Here is a 24,956-nt window from a genome sequence, read left to right as displayed (position 1 = left end):
TTCAACATTACAAAATTATTTATTTAGAAACATATATAAACCTATACTGTATAACAAATATCACAGAAAGAGTATACTGATTAAATTGAACTAAATATAAATCTGGTACTTAAAACAAAAATAATATGTATGTACAGAAAATACTGAAACAATAATATAACTTAAGTCATAAATTGCTTTTGGTCAACATTTAATGGTAATGTCTCTTCATTATTGAAGCTTTAATATTGTCAACAATATTTAGTGAGGTCTACATGTATTTAGTCTGTTAGTCTTAGGTCACTTTCATGTCCTTTTACATTTGAAGAAATCATGTGTATGATTATAAAAATACAAATGCTTAAAAAATTCTTACCAGCAATATAGCTGTATAATAAATGATAAAATACTGAGTGTATCAGTGATACTAACATGACATATCAGGCAAAGATATACAACTTGCTATATGTGATAGTCATAAGACACATAAGTCAATCGAATCATCTTGCTATCATCTCATCAAAATCAATAACTAGACATGAGTCAGTTGTTAATGAATATTCAGGGCAGGTTACATTTTTCAGACAACCATTAAATTTTCCTAACAACTAATCAACAGGTGAGGTCAAAATACTTACAAATTTACTTAGAAACAGACTAAATCACTAACACAAGATTTTGATTGATGGACCATGCAAAAAGTAAAATGGCAGCTGATATTTGTCAGAAAAAAACAATTTCATGAAGATTATTTAATAGACCATTGGTCAAAATGGGAAAAACTTTACAAAATTGTCAGTAAAGGAATTTTTTTCTCAAAAAGTAATCTGACATGAAAGTTAGATGATACAATTTAAAGATTTCCTTCAATCATTAAAAATAGGTTCAGGACAAAAGACATCTATAAAAGGTATTTTCCATAGGTCATTTATATGACAAAGAAAAATGTTTTACCATATCGGTACAAAAAAGAAGATTGGTATGATTGCCAATGAGACAACTCTCCACAAGAGATCAAATGACACAGAAATTAACAACTATTTCTCTTTGACATTATAAATATTAATAATAAAAGTCATACTAATTTATTTTAGCATTTACAGAATATGTTTAAAAGTATAAAGTAATTAATTTGTATTTTATAAATACAATAATATATAATAAAATTAGATGCAAAGAAGCTAGTGTAAAGTGATCACATCATCAAAGAATTTCAAACCAATCTGAAAATCAAAACAGAGATGAAAGCATTGAACAAAAGGAAAGAGTGTGTTATTCACATTCTTCAATAAACTTCTTTTCAATTTACTGTAGCTGCATTAAAGGACTTTTAAATTCTCATTATATACACATATATTATATATATCATTGTTCAGTCGCAAGATATTTTATAAATTATATGACCACTTCAACTTTCATATAAGTAAAATTGAATCCATTTCAAAGGAGTATGTTCGATAAGGTCCTAAAATGGCCCCCCTTTTTAGCGTAAATTTTAAATTCAGATTTATCAACCAATATCACGATAAATTATAGCTAATACATTGACTAGCTAGGATATGAACAATTTTGTTGAAAATTTTACATTTCTGCGTTTCATTATGACGTCACAAGTTGTACTCATATTGTTTTTTCACGAAAAAATCAATGAAAATGGGTAAATTTCCATAGATTATTGGACTGGAAACATAGAGCGCATACGTCGACAAGAAAGATCTTTTAAAATAATGTTTGTGAAGACATTTCACATGTCTTATTTGAATCTTAAGCTTGTCGACGCCTGCGCTCTATGTTTCCTGGTCCTTCATTTGGTTGAAATCTAGCTGATTTCGTCAAATTTCACCAAAATCCCTTATTTTGACCTTTTTTGGATGTAAAAATCAACGTGTTAGAATTAAACTTTGACAAAAACAGTTCTGTTTAACTTTCTAACATGTCTTTAAGGCAACTTAAAACATTTATTGTCTTATAACTATGAACTTTATAATTGGGGCCAAATATGGCCCTTATCGAACTTACTCCTTTGAACATAAAGTTAATAATAGTTTTAATAAAAGAATAGAAATTGCTAATTAAAAGATATTGTTATAAATTGATGGTATTGCTTCAGTGATAAAACATTATATTTTTCTTACAACAATAAACAATTCTAAGTTTTAAAAATGTAGTATCTATCTATTAAACCTGATTTCATGATAATTAAAATCGTCTTATCCTTGAACAGGATCAGATAGAAAAAAATACTAGTAAGTATATCACAGGGTAATTTTTTATTGCTTATTCTGAGCTTTTAACATAATCTTACTAAGTACTAAGACATTAACAATAGTAAGTGACGTCCATTTAAAAAAAATCATGACAGAAATGTATATACATTGTATAAAAATGTGCAAGTCCTTTCAAGGAATAAGTGTTGCCCATGTCTCTAAGTAAAATAAGTAGGAATAGCAAAGTTTAACTTTTCATATTAACTCAAAAATACAGAAGAATACAAAATTAAAAAGGAAGTGCACAACAGGATATTCTGTGGAAGAATCTGTCAGTTTTTTTCAATTCTTTCACCATAGAATAGTAAATGAATCAGATTAAGTTATGTTCAACCTACACAACAACAAAAGTGTTTGTCTTTCACAACAAAATGAATAAATTCATGGCAGTAATTTACTAATAAAATCAGAATTATTGTGAATTTGGTAACTGGCTAAATGATATATATCATGATACTTTATGTTTGGAATAAATGAAGAACTATTCTATATTAAGCACTTTTGATGCAAGTCATAGGGTGATATGGTTCATGTCAAAAAGAAATTTCAAAATATAAAAAAAAATTAAAGATACAAGACTTAAAAATTTTGTATTACAGACAACTTTCCTCTACAAAAAACTAAAAGCGAATATCTGATATGTACCGGTATAGTAAATTAAATATTCATTATTTCAGGAATAATGAGACAATAAATAAATTGGTGAGAACAGTTTGGTTTCTTTATGAAAGATGATGAAAACTACTAAAAGAACATCCAATATAGAATGAGTAGTTTTTGCTGAGCAATTTAGACTTCTGCACACAATAATAAGTCATGTTACGGTGGAGATAATGTACAGTCAATGAAGTTAAAGCCTTTATATAACATTATTACATTTCACACATGTTCCCATTAGAATCTGTAATTGAATTTTTACACACACTTTTAGCATGCTTGTGCTTTGGACAACATTTTTTACAACCAAATAAATTTGTAAAAAGAAGCTTCAATTTTTTGTGTATCTAGAATTTAGAAGATTAGGTTTTTAAAATTACAAACAAGCCATAAAAATCTTTTATAAAAAAAAAAGATCACATAATTAGTAAATATTGTTGTAAGTTACTGGTACCATAATTTTTTATAAACATGAAATCAAATTCCCCAACCTGAGTAATTGCTTTGAACAATAAATAACAAATCTTGCACATAATATCATTTTCCTATTATAAATAAGACTAGAACATATTCTTTACTCTCCCAACCATTCTTTGTTTTGAATGTTAAGAAAACATTTGTTTTTACTTGTACCATTGTACAAAGCCATATTTCTATTTTTTAAGACATATCAAAAACAAAACATTGTACCGCCATCAGTTATGTTTGTAATGTTGAAAAATGAACATTCAATTATAAAAAAAGGCTGCTTCGTGCACAAAACTGACAGTTAATTTTCTATAAAACAAGATAATTTTACTACAAATTAAACTCATATAGAGCGAGAGCATTTAAAATAAACTTCTAGGAAATTGACGGAAATTGACAATTATCACTAATGAGTAATTATAACAACCAAAACAAATATACATGTAGCTGTTGTATTTTTGTATTTTCCCTTGGCAAAAAATTATATCAGTAAATATGCTACATCTGTATATATATCATGTAGTCATTTGTTCTCGATAGTAATCAGTTCTCGATAGCAATGCTTGTGTTTAAAATAAAAGTAGTTCACGGCATCGCACATGTTTTCTATTTGTCTGTATTTCAAGGACAGAATGAAAACTCACTTCAAGCAAGTATTAATTTCAACATTTCAAGTTTTCAGACATTTTACAACAGTAAAAATAATATTTTCTGATTTTAACCTTCTTTTCCTTATTCCCAAAACAATCCTAACGTCATCCCCTCGGTTCATAAATAGCACGTTTTCAAATATAAACAAAACTTAGCTCGAAAAGAAGGTCAAGTCCACATACCTAATACACAATTGTAAGATGTGGTGTGAAAATAATTATGGAACGCAGTTTGAGCCATACCTTATCAAGTATAAAATTTAATTAAATTCAATTATCGAAAAAGTAATGCCCTTAAATATTGTGACTGTGACAGTAAAATATTAATAACAGCTGTTACAACATCTTATAACATATACAAATTGGTTCAATAATTTTAAATCATCTAAAATTAATATTCAATGCATATGTTGGTCCTTGAGTGATAATTCCTAGGATATCGGTTAAAGATGCCTAAATTGATCAATAAGGCTAAAATTCATACAAAAAAATGTTTTCTAGAGACAAATGATAGTTAATTGATACTTTTCTTCAATTTGCATAATTTTAAATCTACTAAAATTATCAAACATGCTTACCATACTATACTTTTCACAACTATCCAGAATTGATGACGTTTTGCACACAATGTCAAAATTGAGCACAACAACAGATGTTTTGATTTTTCTTGATTTACGCAAGAGAAAATCGTGAGGATAATAGGAAATGACTAAAGGTATCTACTAAATTAACACAATCATCTTTGACCACAATTATTTGAAGAACTGGCCCTATGGAGCAAAAGTGTGTTGCTCTATCGAGAACTGATAACACTAGGAGATATTTATGAGACAATATACAGTTATTGTATTCTCTTTAGAATAGTCTATCAAATACATTCCTGTAACCTTACATAAACAAAACAAGACAAACTAAACCATAGCATTTGATTTGTGGCATGCATTCAATTTGTTTTGCACATTTTACAAAAAATTATAACAGTCAAATAAATGAAAGGTCAATCCTTTAAATATAATAAAAAAATTCTTATTGAGACATTTTTTTTTCTTATCAAAAAACTTTTTTTCAAATCTACTTGGACTGGGAAATTCTTTGACATAACATCATACATTGAGACTTCAGTAAAAATGTATGTTTATCTATTTCATGTGTTTGTCATACATCCATCTGCTACATAAGATAATTTTATCTGGTATGTAAAATGATAAATGTACATTCTTTTCAAGGAATAAAGATTTTTATAGAGCAGAGTAGCTTCATATTTACTGATGTAATGCACATTTCAAATATACAAATGATAACCTCAAATTAAATGCTTTCATGTTATGCTTTTAGAAAAATACAAACAAATAACAAAATGTAACTAGCTTTTTAAAATTTAACTGTTTTTATATAAAAATGATGGTGCTGGTTTTTGGCTAATCACTCTTAATCTAATAAATGCATTAAACAACAACTGTAACAACTCAAAGGCACACTGGGAATAAACAACACACTGGACATTGTTGAGAAGTGCCACAACTTCTGAATAAGTTATTAGAGTGAGGTTCCAGACAGTATTTGCACCATACTACAGTGAAAGTTTTCTGTATCTAATGTCATAGACTCTGCAAACTCTATATATCTGGCACATTTATGACTGGCAGAATTTTGTCTCTATATAACAAGACTAGATCTGAAAATAGAAATAGAAATGTAAAAAAAATCCATTTCAGTGAATCAAGGTTAACTGTATTTCACTAGAAATTAAAACTTTAGTAGTACTCATCTTCATAAAAAGAAAGTTTATATAAATATTTTAATATTTGATAAAGGAGTAGGTCCGGTAAGGGCTGATTTTGGCCTCAAATTTCAGGTTCATCTGAACAAAGATTTTGACCACTTTTTAAACACTTAAGTGTCTATTTAATTTGAATCAATTACTTTATGTAAAAGATTTTAACTGATTTAGTCATAAAAAACGTACCGATTCAAGCTGAAATATGAAAAATCTACCAAATATGCCGAAAAAATTTTCGGATGGTTTTTGTCAAAAATGAAAGTGGCCGCATTCGTGGTCATCCTCAACCTTTATATATGTTGTATATTATCATAAAATACAACTTACCTTTCAATATTAAGGATGAACACGAATGCTTCCACTTTCATTTTACATGAAAACCTTCTAAAATTTAACTAAAATGCTAGAATTATGAAGATTTCAGTAATTTAGCATGACTTAGTGGTGCTAGTACTAAATATATGTGCATTGTATCGTCAAAAACAGCCCATATTTATGTAGCAAAAGCATTTTACTATCCAATAAATATCTAAAAGTTTACATTTTAACAATTTTGTAAAACTGCTATATTTTGAGGCCAAAAAGGGGTCTTACTTGACCTACTCCTTTCATCTGCCTCTACTATATAAGGCCAAAGGCAAGTGGTTATCCCTTGATATGTGCTTTTAAAGTCACAAATCGAGTACACTGCAATAATATATCTTTTGGCTGTAAAGCAAAATGAGTCAAACAAAGTGAAGTGAAATGTACTGGACAATGGCATACTTCAGTAGGAATAGTGTAGAACACAACACAAGTCCTACAATATTGATAACACTGAACAAAACTAGACCTTAAAAAAAATAGAATTCTAAAATCTATAAAAAAAAAATCATAAAAATTTCATTGCCAAATGCATACGTTTTAGAGATTTTAATTTTGATTAATTTAGATTTTGATAAGTAATTATAACCAATATTCCTAAAATAAGATATTTTAAAACACATCAACATACAGTATATATAAAAAACACATCTTGTTGGGATTTCAAATTATGTTTTTAACTGTTACAAAATATTAATAACAAGATATCAAAATCATTGTTTGAAAGTTTCTTAAAAATCTGAAAGAAAATATGGAGAACCATTATTTAATAGTGTTCTTATATGAAACATTTTTTTTTATATTTGATGTGTTTCCCTCAGTTTAAGTTGGTAACCCAGATTTGTTTTTTTCTCAATCCATTCATGAACTTAGAACAGTGCACTACTACCATTGCCTTTATTTGATTGAATGAGGCTAGATTTATCTACTTTTTATTTAAAATTCCTTTATATCTGAATTAAGTTACAATTCTAATATAATCATTGCTAAAGACCAAGTATTTTTGGTACCATGCTTTATAATTTTATCTGCATTAAGGCTAATATACATTCATATAACATAAGATTGTAAGCATAGTGTTGTTCTAAAGAGAGGAAACAATGCAAATATATGCTTATTATTTAACAAATACCGTAGTGGTCTTTATGTACTAGCTATAGGCTGATATAAAGTATGCCAATAAGCACTTAATGGTGTAAAAATATAAAATGCACACACAAAATTGTTTTTCCTAATTCTATAATACCAAAAACACTCATTTTAATAGATAAGCTATTTGGTTCTGATGATAATTAACTTCTTATGTCAACATTAAGAGCAAGTTTTCAAGAATTATACAAATAATGTAGCGGACTGCTTCAAAGCCAAAGTTTTAACATACATTTAAACCAAAAAAAATCTATCTTTTAATATTTATGGCTTAAATTCATATCTTAGTTTAGGTTTCTACATTGTACATGGTAGAAAATCTGGTAAAATTTTAAAATAAACTATTAATAAGAGAAGAATGAACATTTTAGTCCTATTTTCAAATTAGATGACCCCCCCCCCTCTCCCCCCTTGATATTAACTTCTACATTTATAAGAGACACCATTACTAATAATTTTCACAATCAACTTCTCTGCTGATGTATGTCTTTAATAAAATTATATTCTGAATAACAACTCATTGAAACAACCATGACTTTCAAGATTAAATTTATAACTTCCTTTCCTATTATTGACAGAGACTTGATACAGAGTGAAAGGCTGGAGGTGATATTTTGAAAACTCTATATTGAAAAAAATGTAGCGCCAGCTTACAAGTCTAATTTTGTTCATCAATTAACAATTTAGTAAACATTTTCAAATGAACCTTGCATGACATTTTCACTTTCATGCAGTAACTGACATCATTTCTGTCCAATGATTTATCTAAAACAAGGTGTACTTCCATGTTAAATTAGAGATGACTACTTATAATACCAAGTAAATATGTATACTAGCTTGTTGATTTAGTCAAGCTACTACTTGTTTTAGAGCCTGATTACTTACTTCATGTATTCTCCATGGCTAATATCACTATGTCTGACTAAAACATCACACTGCCACACAACAATAGGTTCTACTGATACATTGTGTCCCTTTTCCTCATGTCCACCAATCAACAACAAGTAGGGGGGACCATTCTATAAAATATACAAACATGTTGAATCAACACCTATACAATTGAAATTTTATGATTTATTTGTGTTTTTTTATTACTATCTAACTGATTAAAAAAATGTTTATCCATATGAATGTTTCACATAATGAAAGATGTGTAGCTTACATGTAAAAAGCAAAACAGATATAAGAACAAAAAGATAAAGCTTGTATTCCCTCCTGATACTTTTAATCTTAGCCAAATGTTTACACGAGGAAATCATTGCCAAAGGCTGTACCGTGACCTATAGTTGTTAATTTCTGTGTCATTTGGTCTCCTGTGAGAGTTATCATACCATATCTTCTTATTCTTAAATTATAGTTTATCATGTGTAAGAAAGTACACATAGGGCAATTAATAAAATCTATACACTGAGAGGTGCAATGAATGCAGTCTGCCTCCCTACATTAATATTACAAATCAAATACCTCAACAACAGTCTCTTTACAAGCTTCTTGGTCCTGTGTCGGTTTGGACTCTTGGTCCTGTGTAGATTTGGACTCTGTTACATCATTGACTATGTCTGATGTACCATTCGAGGGACTATCCACATCATCTGGGTCTAAGGTGTCATCGTCAATCTCTGTTTCCTCCATCCAACAATTCAAACTACATTTCCTACAAGGCACTTTTTGGGGTAGCTGCATACTGGTTGATTTTGAGGTTATTGGTAGAATTTGGACAAGATTTGGTTTACTAATATCACTCATAGAATATGATTTTTCTTCTAGAGAACTTTGTGTTTTCATCATAGTTTTGTCATTAAATTCTGTTTCATAAAATGCTGTATCTGGTTGTTTTATTTTTAAATCTTTGTTTGAGCTGTGGGTAATATCCATCTTTCTGGAATGTTTAAGTCTGTTATTTTCCTGAGTACTGTTAGAGAAGTAATTATCACAGAATTCAAGATCTTCAACAACCAGGTCACATGACTTGTTCTTATTGCTATGAGTTTTACAACGGAATGTATCACCATTCGGGGACAGGTTAACTTGTCCTGGAATATTTGATGCATGAAAATTCTGCTTTTTATTTTTCACAAATCTAGTAACAACTTGGGACTTATGCAATGAATCTTTCTGATTAACATTTGCATTCATATTTTTCAGTTCTAAAGAAACCAGACAATCAGAGCTGTCATTTGAACATTTGGCAAATCTATCCATTTTTTCACAGCTACTATCCAGCTCTAGACATGGGTTATCTGTCCCTAGTCCACTACCATTAGATATCATACTATCCCTTGATGTCTGTCTATTACATAACAGGGGGGACTTCTCATCTTTCTGTTTTGTACCCTTATCAAATCCGTTTCCTTTGAAAGGACTTCTCCGGTCAGAATTTCTCTCATTTAAACTGGACATTTCAATTGGCTGAGAAGTAGAGTTAATTTGATTTGATTCATCGCTCATATGAAGTGCTAAAGTATTTGGACGGTTTAATTTGGCATCTTCAGTCTGCTCTGGAGATCTTCTAGCAAATCTTGCTGAAGAATAAACTGGACTTGATTTTGGTCTATTTACAACTTTTTGTCCTTTCTTCTGCAGATGAGGTAATGATTTAGTTCTGACAGAATTATCCCCCTTCCTATATCGTGCTGTCACAGGAATAACAGAATGCCATTTACGAGGTGAAGGATACTGATGTGTGGGTTGGTAATGTGTCCATTTTAATGTGCCTGTAAAAATAAAAGAAAGGGTTTGGAATGAAAATCATATTTAACATCTGAACAATCTGAACAAAACGACTTTTTGGTATAATGCAACATTTTACGTTTGTAATTATACACTTTTTACAGAAAGAAAACTTTTTTTTTTTTTTAAAAGAAATTAAACAGTATAAAAATCAATTTTGCAATGACTGATGAGGACAGCAGGTGACACAGCAGACAACAACATATTTTCATGTTGATTTAGATGGTAATGAAAATAAAGCAAAAAATATCAACTAGATGAAGAAAGACTTAGTTACATTTTGTTTTAATCAAACATCATTTCGTCAATCACGCTTCTCATGGCAAGGTTAAAATATAATAATGATTTAATGATGTCTGACGTGAAGCGGGTTTGTTTTTCATAATGATGTTGTCATGGTTGTCATCCATAAATTTACAGACAAGTTCAGATTTCCAATCACTGTAAAATAGCGTTCACCAATTTGACTCAAATTCTTATATTCGACTTATAACATAGTTAACCAATCATGTGGACATGCACTGAATTTGGTGTTTTGAGCAAAAAATTTTAAATGTTTTGTGCTGTGAACACCAAAACCCAGTATTTGATTCAGAATACAACAATTGTGCACAAAATTTTAATGACTGCCAGGTCAGCTGATATTTTAGGTGTTAAAATATTTTATTTGACCAATAAATGTTAGTGACACCTGATACTTACAGAAACCAAACACCCATATATCACTTGACATTACACCATTACTTTCTCCACCTACTATTACCATGTAATCCTTCACCTAAAAATACAAACATTATTTTCAAACATAAAAAAGTATTATTATCTTTTTAATATATATTTTACCAAAAGATTATGTAATCCTACTACCTTTTCATTATTTTAACACTTATTTTTATGTAGGTTATCTGGAAAATGATTACATAGATAACTTATCAGTTGATATTTACAATTTATATCAATGGACTCCCACTTAAAATTGTGATAATAGTCATACATTGTGTCATATATGTAATATTTACATTCTTGGTTATCATGGTCATACAATTCAATGGGCCATAAAATTTCTAAGTGCAAATTAGTTTACTCCTGATTTTAATCTCCTGTATCTACATGTAAATGAACTTGCTGTTGAATTATCAGCCTATTTAGGAATCACTACCCAAGGACCAAAAGCTTGTGATATTGTTAATCTAATTAATTTGCAGCAGACAAAAAATGTCAAACTCTGTCTCAATAAATTCTGGTGTTGTCATCCTGGTTTATGGCTGACCATTTTACTTTTCATGATTTTAGATTTACTTCACTTTAAAGTTAAACCTTTTGGATATCTAATATCTGCTTTCAAACACAACTTATAAGAGCTTTTTTTTTTAAATAAGCATATAATGTTTTTTTAATTAACAAGTGTGTTGTAATATTGTTGTACAAATGATGCTTAGGTAATCATCAAACTTAATGATCTTGTGGTTACTTTGAAAGCCATGGTGTATTCAAACTCATATCTTTAAATTTACACCAAAATGTTGACCTGCTGTATCCTCAGGGTAGAACAAATTCATTACAGCAGATTTTTAAGCTTGCATAGCATACTTTACTGTTAATCATATCCTATATTGTACAAGTCAAAATTTAGAATCTACAGGACACAATTTTGTGTTATTGTGTTGGTGTCTCATTAATTGAAACCAAATCTCATAGTAATAAAGTTTTAACACAATATGAGTTATACTTTTATACATATTTTACTATAATTATAAGGTTTATGCACCTGTCCTAAGTCAAGAGCCTGTTGTTCAATGGTTGTGGTTTGTTAGTGTGGTTCATATATGTAGGTGTTCCTTATTTCTTGTTTCTGTATAAATTAGACTGTTGGTTTTGTATAAATTAGACCGTTGGGTTGCTGTTTGAATTGTTTTATACTTGTCATTTGTGGAACCCTTTACAGCTTGCTGTTCGGTGTAAGCTCTCTGATGAAGGCTGTACTTTAACCTAAAATTGTTTACTTTTTATACAATGTCACTTGGATGGGGAGTTGCCTCATTGGCACTCATACCACTTCTTCTTATTAATAGGATAATACTAGATACAATTTGAAATAATTAACGGACATATCTCATGACAATAAAAAATAAATGGGGAATGTATCCATAGGAACACATAGGATGGCCCCCTATCATTTAACATTATAAAAGGAAATAACTCAAGAACTGCAAAAGTGATGCTTCCAAAATTTGAACTTAAACTGAGTGTAGTGGTAATTAGCATTATATATTCATTTTTTTCATTTGTAAAGGGGCATAACTCAACAACCGTAAATTTGACGCCACCTAAATTCAAATTTGATCTGTGTTTTGTGGTAATAAGCATTGTGTAGAAGTTTCATAACAATTGATTGAAGTAAGAGAATGGAAACCAACTTTGGGACGTACAAGGGTAAAACTTGATGAGCCCTCGGCTATGGTGGGGGGGAGGGTTAAAAACTCACCACTGTTGCTGAATGTCCAGATAAACAAGGAGGTCCATACTTTGACTTTATTCTGTCCCATTTCAATGAATCTATAAAACAAGATGTAGTATGTTTTGATATGCATATATTTTAAAAGATGTCTCTGCAAAATGAGGAATGTGAACTATCACATACTAGAGTAATTGTCAGAAAAAAATTGAACTATTTTGCAAGGGAAAAAAGATACTAAAAGATTTAGCGAAAATATGTAGTCTTAAATTATTTTCAAGGGTCTTTGCAGTAAAACAGTCAAATAATGAATGTCAGGCACCCCTTAAATCGAAAAATTATAGATAATCATGAAAAAGAAAAGCAAAGGCTTCATAAATTTCAAAATTCTTTTTTTTTATATTTATTTTCTGGGTGGCAAGGATTAAATCAAGATATGCTTTTAATTTCTGAAATTTAAATTTATATACAAGGAAAATGTTGTATACTTACGCAAATTAAATCTCCAGAAGTCTGATTTTGCCTGCAGGCCAGACATTCCTCCAAATACCCACATCTCACGACCGTATAACACTGATGTATGTCCATGTCGTTTACCGGCTGTATTCTCTAACCTCTGATTAGGGTTTATCTGTTCCCATTCTTCATCGTCTGAAATGTACACAAGGAATGTCTTGGCAAAATAATTCAATTACATCCATCAAAAGTGTTTACAAATACCAATAAAGTATATATATATATATATACAACTCGTCTAAACATCAACCCAACAATGTTAGATCTGTACAGTGTTCTCCCCAGGATTTTTGGATAGCACCAGGGTAACCCGTGACGAAATGAATTTTACAGTATTTTGTGTCGCGTTGCGTCGCTTATTTTTTTTTCTTGTTACTTTTTGTCATTACCTGTTTGCCTTTGTTGTGTTTACTGTGGTACTGTGTTGTAGGACTTAGGGGAGAACACTGCTGTAAATTTGCTTTCGCAAATTTTTGGTTCTTCCCTCGCCGGAATTCGAACCCATGCTACTGTGATATCGTGACACCAAATCGCCTGCACTGCAGCCGTCCCGCTAGACCACACGACCACCTGGGCTCTCAAAAAAAGAGCTTTCGCTGGCCATGTGTTACCTTTCCACGTCAGTTTTAATCTAGCGGCGTACTATAGTACATGATATATAAGACATGAAGATGTTATTGATACAGATCAGCTAAATTATCTATAGTAAAGGATCCTACAAATTAATGTAAGATACAGTCACAGAAAATAATTATATTCATAAGTACGTCTGAGTCAGTGACAACCCTACAACAGATGTATCCATCGGATCGCCATCAATGATGGTGATACATGGCTGTGTACATAATGTATATACAACTCGTCTAAACATCAACCCAACAATGTTAGATCTGTAAATTTGCTTTCACAAATCTTTGGTTCTTCCCTCGGCGGGATTCGAACCCATGCTACTGTGATATCGTGACACCAAATCGCCTGCACTGCAGCCGTCCCGCTAGACCACAATACCACCTAGGCTATATATATATATACAACTCGTCTAAACATCAACCCAACAATGTTAGATCTGTAAATTTGCTTTCGCAAATTTTTGGTTCTTCCCTCGCCGGGATTCGAACCCATGCTACTGCAGCCGTCTCGCTAGACCACACGACCACCTGGGCTCTCAAAATAAGAGCTTTCGGTGGCCATGTGTTACCTTTCCACGTCAGTTTTAATCTAGCGGCGTACTACAGTACATGATATATAAGACATGAAGATGTTATTGTTACAGATCAGCTAAATTATCTATAGTAAAGGATCCTACAAATTAATGTAAGATACAGTCACAGAAAATAATTATATTCATAAGTACGTCTGAGTCAGTGACAACCCTACAACAGATGTATCCATCGGATCGCCATCAATGATGGTGATACATGGCTGTGTACATAATGTATATACAACTCGTCTAAACATCAACCCAACTATTTGCTTTCGCAAATTTTTGGTTCTTCCCTCGCCGGGATTCGAACCCATGCTACTGTGATATCGTGACACCAAATCGCCTGCACTGCAGCCATCCCGCTAGACCACACGACCACCTGGGCTCTCAAAAAAAGAGCTTTTGGTGGGCATGTGTTACCTTTCCACGTCAGTTTTATCAGCTTTTCATGTCAATGCAAGTACATATCATCTAATTGTGACCAAATTAACAATGGTTACTTTTATGTGCAGAAAATATTATACGTGAATTTGAAATTCCTTATGTCTAGAAATCCAGGCAAGGTTTTAGATTATAAATTATGTTGATTCCAAGAAAGACATGCCCCTATATCCATACACATACCTATGTGATATGCCCATACATCTGAGGTTGATCCCTGAAGATCAATGTATCCACCATACACATACATCACATTGTTATGGACCACTGAAGTGTGATGTCGTCTGGCACATGGCTGTGTACTACCAGCATCTGGTACGTGCCTCCTGATATATTGTAAATCTGAAACACAAATCACTTTTATGAAACAGGTGTTAACAGTGACATAGGATCTAGCTCAATGAGGTCTAGAATTAGTTGCCTTTAGGTTGCACTTTGTAAATACAGCTGTTTCTCAAACCACGCCTCTTTTTGGGAGATTTAGAATATTAATAGAAAATTAATTTTTGTTTACATACTGGTTCCCAGTTATGCTCTGTTTGTTCCATCTCATAGAGACATAACTTGGGAATGTTACCAGTAAATAAACATGTGCATATTGTTTACATCGAAATCTGTGGTTACCCTTCATTCGAGGTACTTGGCGTTAAGCAACCACCAATCAATCATTCTAGCTAAGGTAGGGGTAGTTAAGAAAATTAGTGTTAGTTAAAACTCTGGAAAGTTCAGTGCATATAAAAGTTGAAAATATGCTGCACAGCCCTATATTTTGACCTTTGAAAAAATTGTAGTGCATATGAACTTTCAATTCTAGGATAAGATTTTTTTTCAAAACTTCATAGTAAAAGTGGTATAATTTTAGCCATTAAAGGAGTTCCTGTGGGAAATTGGATGGTCAATATTTACAGAAATGCAACCTTTAATAAGAGTATATACATTTATACTTATCAAATATAAGACTGCTTACTATTTTTTATTGAGTTTAAAAAACAAGTTCATTTATCAATGTACGACCTCTTGGCCTGGTTTATTTACCTTTGTTGAGTTTGTAGTTTCAAATTTTTTGTGGAGGGGGAGGGAGGAATTCCAGAATTTATTTATGTCCATATATATGTGACAAAAACAACAATAGATCGACAGTAATTACCTGGATTTATAATCCATAAAGCTGATTCTGTGTGATCATAACTCAGAACACCTCCAAACAGTAACAGAAGTCTCTGTAATTACACAAAATATAGTGTGAACTCAATTTACGAAAATTGCATACAAGCAGTGTTCTCCCCAGGATTTTTGGATAGCGCTGTGGTAAGTGCGTGATTTTCCACAATTCTCAGTAACTTTGTCGCGCCGCGCGGTTGGTTTGTAATTGATTTTTTATGTGTTTCTCCTATATTATGCTATTGATGTTTTCTCTTGTAATGATGTCCTCATTATGCTCATGGAAGTTACCCTTTGTTTGCTAATGTTATTGTCTGGGTATAGACATGATAGAAGAAAAGTCTTTTTCTCCATTGTAAATTCATATAATCCTCATATTATTATCTGTCTGTAACACCCAAGGAAAAGTCTTTTCCATGGTGGGTCTATACCAGACTGCCTATGTGAAGATTTCTTATTACTAACAGGTGATGTTGCAGAACATGTAGGTCCAACAATAAAGTCATTGTCAGCTTCTGTGAGAAAGTTTTCAATGACAAGATTGGTATTTTTTACATTTACTTTTATAAACATTTCTAGCAAAGTGCGACTTTGCAATAAAAATGAGTATAGTATTTCAAAGGAAGAAATGAACTTGCCCTTTCAATAATATTCAATTGTTATCAAAGATTTGCTTAAAAAAGGCTAAAATATTCCAATTATGAATTATGAATATAACATGTATGAAAGAAATCCTATAAAAATATTTTAAAGATTTTTTTATTTTAAAGGTAAATTACCAATCAAATACATTATATATGCCAATTGAAGCAATTACCACCTTTAGAGGTTGTGTTTGATAATTCTATAAACATTTGAATATGTGCCACCAGATAAGTTTGTTAAGATTTGACAATACTTCTTTTAGGTCTTTCCCTCCCAAATTATCTCCCTTACTGGCTGACATAACTTCCTGTTTACACTTATACTATTTCTAATCCAAGCCATCCTCTGTTTACATTAAATTTAAAGCAATATTTAAATAATATATATTGATGATTGGTTGACAAATATCGATATTTCATATATATCTACACAAAAATTTCGTTTTGTCTTATTCCCTTATCTATTTGAAAAAGAGCCACGGATGGACAAGTAATCGTAATATACGGGCTTATAATGAATCCCTTGATAACAGGGTTGCCTCCTTCAAACAATTCAGGTTCGGTAGTATTAAAACGCGAAAAAGTAATGATATAATCGTAAATGGTTCAAGCAATGGTTGAGACCACGTTGTCAGAGAAGGGGGTAACACTTTCCTTATATTTTTTAGAAATGAACTTTTCAGCACCCGAGACATGCATTAAATGTCTCTGTCCATTCCTTTCATAAGTTTCGGTATTTTTAAAAGCGAAAAACTCGAGGGAGGAAAGGTTAATTTGGCAGTAAAAGTTTTGCAAATGGCGCCATTTTTATCATTTATTGAACTTGTCCCTACGATATTTGACATTGTTGGGTGAATTAACGATCTCTTGGATAAATAAACCAGTCGATCACGTGATCGGAATGTGTACAAAATAATACAGGATGTTTGAAACTCAAAAACAATAGCGCTGATTTTTGATTGGATAGCGCCGCGGTCTGCCCAAATACCACCGCGGTGAATTCAAATAGCGCTGAACATCGCGGCGCTAAAACGGCCTGGGGAGAACACTGTACAAGTATTATACTACATTGAGACAATTCTACATACAAGTCATAATCTATAAAACTAAACCATTATAGGTCAAGTTACGGTCTTCAGCACTGAGCCTACATGTAGTCTCACACCGAACAGCAATCTATAATGATAAAGGGCCCCAAAAAATTACTAGTGTAAAACTATTCAAACATCATGAACATGTATACAAATACGAATCATACACATGTAAAAAATACTTTTATTTATAATCGTTTATTCTGTATCAATAGAATTTTAACATATATATATGTATAATCAAATTGAATTTGCAACATATGTAGAACAGATCTCAGATTACACAATCATATGTGTTGAAAATAAATAAAGCTATATTTTTTTTTTTTTTGCAAAACTGACTTTTTTTGTATTGATCTTGATGGTTGGTCTTTGATAGTTTCTGTTCAATAGGTTCACCACTTTTCTAGATTATGGCAAGTCAATTGGCCGTTTCAGAATCTAAAGGATTATGGGTAATTTCATTGTTCATACCCCAAAATGAAAATATATATGTCATTTGTTGAATTTTCATTGTTTAGGACGTTTTTAACCAATTAAGAGGTTTTGGTGTACACTTTTGAAAATATTACCCAGAATGCATTAGATTCTGAAAAGGCAAATTGATAGCTCAAGATTCTATAAACACTTACACATGACTTTTTTTGTTGAACACAAATGTAAGTTGAATGTTTTTTTATGGGGTTCTTCTTCATTTCATGTTTAGCTATTTTTTCTAAAACACATTTAAGTTGGTTATCATTTTTCATGTATAAATGTACATAGTTACCTTGTGTGCAACTAGGCTGTGGCCTTCAAAATAGGGAATCTTTTCCCCTCTATATGAAAGTTCCTCCCATTTGTGTGTACCTGAAAAATTAAAATATGAGATCAAAATGAGTTGAGTTTTTTTTTTTCCATGTTTAATGGTCAGTTTAAAATTTCACTTACATAATTGGGGAAAGAATTCACGTTAAGAGTTCAGTGTTCTCCACCGAGCCCTTAAGCATTATGGTAATGATATATAAATTATTATATTGCTTGAATAAGATGCTTTTTGAAATGATTTTATCACAAATCAAATTCAGGATGTGATACTTTAGTTTAAATTTTAAAGTTGCTTTACAAAGAAAAATACATTGTTTGAGTGCTATTTCAACATGATGTTCTGTTACATGTATATCTGTATCTAATCAGATTTCATTCAGTTAGAATCTCGTTGATGAATGTTTTTCCTAAAACAATACTGTATTATATGACCTTTTGTAATGCAAGGTTTAACTGAATCAAATAAGATCTATAAATCAGAAACATTACACTTTGAATGGTATTTCATTAGCAAAAGCAAAATTCTGTAATATGATGCTACATGATGACATGTATTCCTAAGAATTATCTATTTTTAGATTTCAATATGAATATTTTTGTGTTTATCAGTCCAAACATGTTAAAGTTTAGCAACAAAATGTATCCAAAAGATGTGAAGAATTAATGCAAATGAATGTTCAGTGTTATATTCATTGATGATAACTTCAGCTTATAAATAAGCTTGATAATTGATTCTACAATCATCAAAGAAACATTGCATAATGATGTCATTAATTCATGAAATGCTAAATACCTATATGAAATCTGCAGAAATCTTTTACTGAAACATTGCCATCTTTTCCACCAATAATGTATGCATATTCATTATGTAAGCAGCATGCATGTTTACATCTAGATCTTGGTAAGGTTTTATTACATGATGCCTTTACTTTATTCCATTTGAATAGTACTGATAGCGAAGAAATTTTACTCATATTTTTTTTGCCTCCCTCATATTCAATTTTATATAACTGCAAATGTCTTTATTTCAAATCTGAAAAATAAAATAAATTTTATAGAATTTTCATCTGCAAGGAGCTTTTTACACCATGCATGTACACAGCTTAAGAATAAAAGCATGGCTGATTAACAAATTTCATTGATGCAGTACTACAATAAAGATAATAAATAAAAGTTTATTCACTAACTTATTGACATTTTTGCCTCTGTCCCAAGTCAGGAGCCTTTGATAGTATTGTACATGTTGTATATATATATCTTTTAGTTTTAGTTCATTATGTTCATTTATTATATGTTTTGGAGTTACATGTAAGTGTGATGTCCATTTTTACGGAACAAGTACACAATTTTATTTAGGCACCAGTTGAGGACCATCTCAGATTGCGGGATTTTATCAATGCGTTAAAGATTCAGTGGTGGCTCTCTGCTCTTTGACATATTCCCCATTTCCATTCTCAATTTTTTACACTTGCTGTACATGTAACATACATTGTATCGTTATTTTTGTATTAAATCAAATTACCATATCATTTAAATTAGTAGTACAATGTATTTTTTCTTTCATCATTGTTCATAAAGATGAAATAAATGTCCTATTTTGTGCAACATTTCAATTGGAAAAGTCAACAATCATTTAATATTCTTTCAAAAGAAAACAAATCCTGGTGTTCTAGCTACATACATGTATTCGTCTTTTCTACTGATATAATAACTAGAATCATGCAAATAAACTAAAGAAAAGGTTTGTAAGCATTATACAAATATAAACAACACTTTTTCTAAACCACAAAACAGCTAGTAGTACTAGTACGCACAAACTAGAGGCTCTAAAGAGCCTGTGTCGCTCACCTTGGTCTATGTGCATATTAAACAAAGGACACAAATGGATTCATGACAAAATTGTATTTTGGTGATGGTGATGTGTTTGAAATTCTTACTTTACTGAACATTCTTGCTTCTTACAATTATATCTATAATGAACCTTGCCCATTAGTAACAGAGAAAAATATTTGGTAAAAATTTACATAAATTTACCGAGTTAATGAAAATTGTTAAAAATTGACTATAAAGGGCAATAACTCCTTAAGGGGTCAATTGACCATTTAGGTCATGTTGACTTATTTGTAGATCTTACTTTGCTGAACATTGTTGCTGTTTACTGTTTATTTCTATCTATAATAGTATTCAAGATAATAACCAAAAACGGCAAAATTTCTTTAAAAATTACCAATTGGAGGGCAGCAAGCCAACAACCGATTGTCCAATTCATCTAAAAATTTCAGGGCAGATAGATATTGACCTGATAAACATTTTTGTCCCATGTCAAATTTCCTCAAAATGCTTTGGTTTTTGAGTTATAAGCCAAAAACTGCATTTTACCCCTATGTTCTATTTTTAGCCATGGCGGCCATCTTGGTTGGTTGACCGGGTCACGCCACACATTTTTTAAACTAGATACCCCAAAGATGATTGTGGCCAAGTTTGAATTAATTTGGCCCAGTAGTTTCAGAGGAGAAGATTTTTGTAAAAGATTACTTAGATTTATGAAAAATGGTTAAAATTGACTATAAAGGGCAATAACTCCTAAAGGGGTCAACTGACCATTTTGGTCATGTTGACTTATTTGTAAATCTAACTTTGCTGAACATTATCACTGTTTACAGTTTATCTCTATCTATAATAATATTTAAAATAATAACCAAAAACAGCAAAATTTCCTCAAAATTACCAATTCAGGGGCAGCAACCCAACAACAGGTTAACGGATTCATCTGAAAATTTCAGGGCAGATTGATCTTGACCTGATAAACATTTTTACCCCATGTCAGATTTCCTCTGAATGCTTTGGTTTTTGAGTTATAAGCCAAAAACTGCATTTTACCCCTATGTTCTATTTTTAGCCGTGGCAGCCATCTTGGTTGGATGACCGGGTCACGCCACACATTTTTTAAACTAGATACCCCAATGATGATTGTGGCCAAGTGTGGTTTTATTTGGCCCAGTAGTTTCAGAGGAGAAGATTTTTGTAAAAGTTAACGACGACGGATGACGACGGACGACGACGACGGACGCCAAGTGATGAGAAAAGCTCACTTGGCCCTTCGGGCCAGGTGAGCTAAAAATGCAGTAAGGAGTTATAACCTTTGAACTTGTTGTCGTGCACTAAAACCTGCCTGGGGATTTTCAAAAGTTGGCAGGTATGTACATACCTGTCAACCTGTGACGATGAAAATGCAGGTCATGACCTGCATTGAAGAATCAAATCTCAGGTCATAACGCGTACGAACTTTTTCGAGCTGAATTTCAGTATTTATGGTACATTTTCTTACAATGTATATCAAAGATACCAAAACATCAATACATGTTCACTTGGTTCAGTCATTTTAAATCTTATTAATTTTTGTTTCATTGCACTCTTAAAGAATTTTATAAATTTGTGTAACTCAATCTTATATCCTGTACTTTTAGTAATCATCAACCACTACCATTTATTTTTCAAATGTAATTTTAGAATGTTCAAGATAACTAGCTGTATTGCCTTTTTTTTTCTTTTTTTTTTATCATTACTGTATTGCCTTTTATTTTTTTTTATCATTAACTGTATTGCCTTTTAACATATCATTTTTTCCTACAGTTAGAATATTTTACTTAAAATTTAGACTATGATAAAATATAGTAATACAGTAAAAGGAAGTATAAATGTAAAAAATAATTTTCAACTTTTTTTTAAATATTGTATAAAGGTATAAAAATATTGAAAAATTTATTTTTCAATATGTATTTGAATTTTATATTTTTTATGATTTAATCTTTTTCACCCATAAAACGTAAATATAAGGAATAATTTTGAATGGTGACAAATAAGGGGAAGTAACTAGTTGAAATATGTTTGTTTATGTTTATAGTGCAATTTATTTACGACCTAAAGCTTAGGTAATTGGTGTTAATGAACAGTGTGTTTCACACCAAAGCTGTCAAATGAAGCCATGCACTTAATGGGTCACTTAATTTGACAGTTTACATAGCTAGATGAACTTCCTGTTCATGGAAGAATTACGAATTTGCCGGTATTTCAAAGGAATATTACTTATGAAATCAATCTCAATGCTAAGAAATACGGGTGAAATCGGGTCATTTTCGGAATTCCTGGGTTATTTCATTAAATTCAATGACCCGGCGGGTGTCCCGGGTGATCCCTCAGAATTGTGAAAATCTCGGGTCACACCCGCAGAAAACGGGTCAGTTGACAGATATGTATGTATGTTAGATGTATACACCTTATTGCTGATCCTGGCTGACCCGAGAATCAGTGCCACTTAAACTAATGACGTCATGTTACTATTGTAAAACCATCACTTTCCCATTGGCGTCAGATTTTGTATTATGATGTCAGAATTTTTCAGGGAACCTGTGTGATGTCCAGTAATGGCAGACAAATAGCAACAAGGTGTATACTACAGCATCCAACAAATATAAATGTCAGACATATAATTTACAAGGTCCAATTATTTACAGTGTTATGCTGTTATGTGCTTGTTTTCCAAAATTTGTGCCTCCTAGAGGCAGATAAGGCGGGTAGGGTGTGAACAATTTTGTTGATTAAAAAGAGAATCATTGAGGAATGAATGAAGTGGTCCCCTCTCTAAGGCAGATCAATTGGCCCACTTATAAAAATTTATGGATCCGCGACTGTCCCCAAGATCCAACCACACCTCAACAAAATGTATAAATGACCATTTCTCGACATACTTTTTACCAAATGAGACATTAAACCTATAAATTTTATAGCTGACGTTTTGTCTTGCTTTTACTAACAACTAAAAGTCGTATTTTTTCTTACTTTTGAGTCTTTTCTGGTCAAAACATTTTTTTTATGTTGTTTACGTTATTTCGAAATTTAACAGAAGAGGTAACTGAGGGGGAGACAACTCTAATTACTATCAGTTAGAATGCCTTTTTCATTTGCTGAAAATAGGGTTTTTGATTATGTATTAATAGTTATCAAAAGTACCAGGATTATAAAAGTTTTAATAAAATTAGCTTCCTGTCTGCATGAACTTGTATATAAAAATATAAAACAATGTCCTTAGGATAACGACTTATCAACATTCCAAGATAAAAAAAAAAAAAGACTCTCATCAGTGATACCAGAGACATATAATACATTATATGTCTCTGATGAATAATTGATACTGCACATACAAAATCCTTGCTGTTCTTTATTAGAAAAGATGTGTTTAATTAGACCAACGTTTAAAGGTTAATGTTTATCTTATAAAAAACATGCTCCATTCCTAATAAAAGACGAATGATACATTAAATTTTGTTTCTCCTAGCTGATACGATAGACTATATTTTTTTGCACAAACGCATTTGGCTAACATTATTTTAAAATCGGCCAAGACATTGAAAAGTTATGGCATCCAATATGGTTAGAAACAAAAACTGACAATAGTTACATTAGAGATTAGAAATAAAGTGATGCTCACATGAAAAGAACAAAAAAGGATGCCGCTATCAAAAAAATAAACAGGTGTTCTCAATAAACATATAAAAGATAATCATCAAAATATTTTGTGGTGAATTTTTAAAATAATGACTGGCAAATTGTTTTTCAAACGTGGTGTCATATATGTCTCAGTGTAATAGCTGATTGTAATTTATCCAATTGAAATTAAGATTAGTATTAATTTTGTAAGTAAGTAAGTAAGTAAGTAAGTAAGTAAGTAAGTAAGTAAGTAAGTAAGTAAGTAAGTAAGTAATAAGTAAGTAAGATAAGTAAGTAAGTAAGTAAGTAAGTAAGTAAGTAAGTAAGTAAGTAAGTAAGTAAGTAAGTAAGTAAGTAAGTAAGTAAGTAAGTAGTAAGTAAGTAAGTAAGTAAGTAAGTAAGTAAGTAAGTAAGTAAGTAAGTAAGTAAGTAAGTAAGTAAGTAGTAAGTAAGTAAGTAAGTAAGTAAGTAAGTATGTTTGGCATCTGGATTAAGCTTGGTAAGAAGTGTGTGGCTGTCAGTACTTAAATGGTGCAGGCCAGTTGAAGCAAATTTTAATGCACCTCGAAGCCTCTCAGATTTTATTTTCATACTGTACACTCTGGCATGGATATTTTGTACGTGATTTAGGAAAAGCGTAGCTGAAGTCAACCTTTGAAAAAAATGTCATTGTTATGATATAAAGCCGCAATGTTATATTTTGTGTTCACTGAGGAATGATAGTTGTTTTAATGACTTTGGTCAAGTTTTTCTTTGACGTTAATATGATGGTACAAAACCGTCGTATTTATTTACATGTTTTCAGGTCGCTGAAAATGAAAAAGGAGTCAACGGTAAATATTTGCATAGTCTAGATTGTACACGAATTCTCTATATTTTAGTTCGTACTCACCAAAAATAATCACCCGTATATATTTTGAATTACATCTATAAAAATCCAACTAAGCAAACATGTTATTAGATGGTTATATTTTGAAATAATGCACTTACACATATCTGCACATACATTCCGACCTTAACGATTAAATTTTACGTATATTGATATACATGTATGTCATTATTGTTATTTAAATAGTGTTTACACAACTGTACATGGTATTTATTTAC

The 24,956-nt window shown here is 31.2% G+C and overlaps 1 protein-coding gene across 3 annotated transcripts; it reads right to left on the bottom strand.

Annotated features, from left to right (window-relative positions):
• LOC134707075 (uncharacterized) lies at positions 1-24,956 on the bottom strand. Of its 3 annotated transcripts, none has more exons than XM_063566566.1 (11): positions 24,840-24,956; positions 19,156-19,395; positions 18,325-18,404; positions 15,807-15,879; positions 14,843-15,001; positions 12,991-13,149; positions 12,529-12,599; positions 10,746-10,821; positions 8,778-10,027; positions 8,199-8,332; positions 1-5,696 (listed from the first exon to the last, which is right to left on the bottom strand). In XM_063566566.1, exons 2-11 carry the CDS (start codon positions 19,334-19,336, stop codon positions 5,678-5,680), a joined length of 2,202 nt encoding a protein of 733 aa, XP_063422636.1. In that variant the 5' UTR covers positions 19,337-19,395; positions 24,840-24,956; the 3' UTR covers positions 1-5,677. The 3 variants fall into 3 exon arrangements, with proteins under 3 accessions (XP_063422636.1, XP_063422635.1, XP_063422634.1); XM_063566565.1 differs by having other exon boundaries at positions 24,742-24,897; XM_063566564.1 differs by lacking the exon at positions 24,840-24,956 and adding an exon at positions 23,202-23,283.

Source organism: Mytilus trossulus, chromosome 2 (genome assembly GCF_036588685.1).
Source record: "Mytilus trossulus isolate FHL-02 chromosome 2, PNRI_Mtr1.1.1.hap1, whole genome shotgun sequence".
Taxonomy (NCBI): Eukaryota; Metazoa; Mollusca; class Bivalvia; order Mytilida; family Mytilidae; genus Mytilus; species Mytilus trossulus.
Note: the sequence above shows the minus strand (reverse complement) of the source record. Positions and strands in the feature narration are given on the sequence as shown.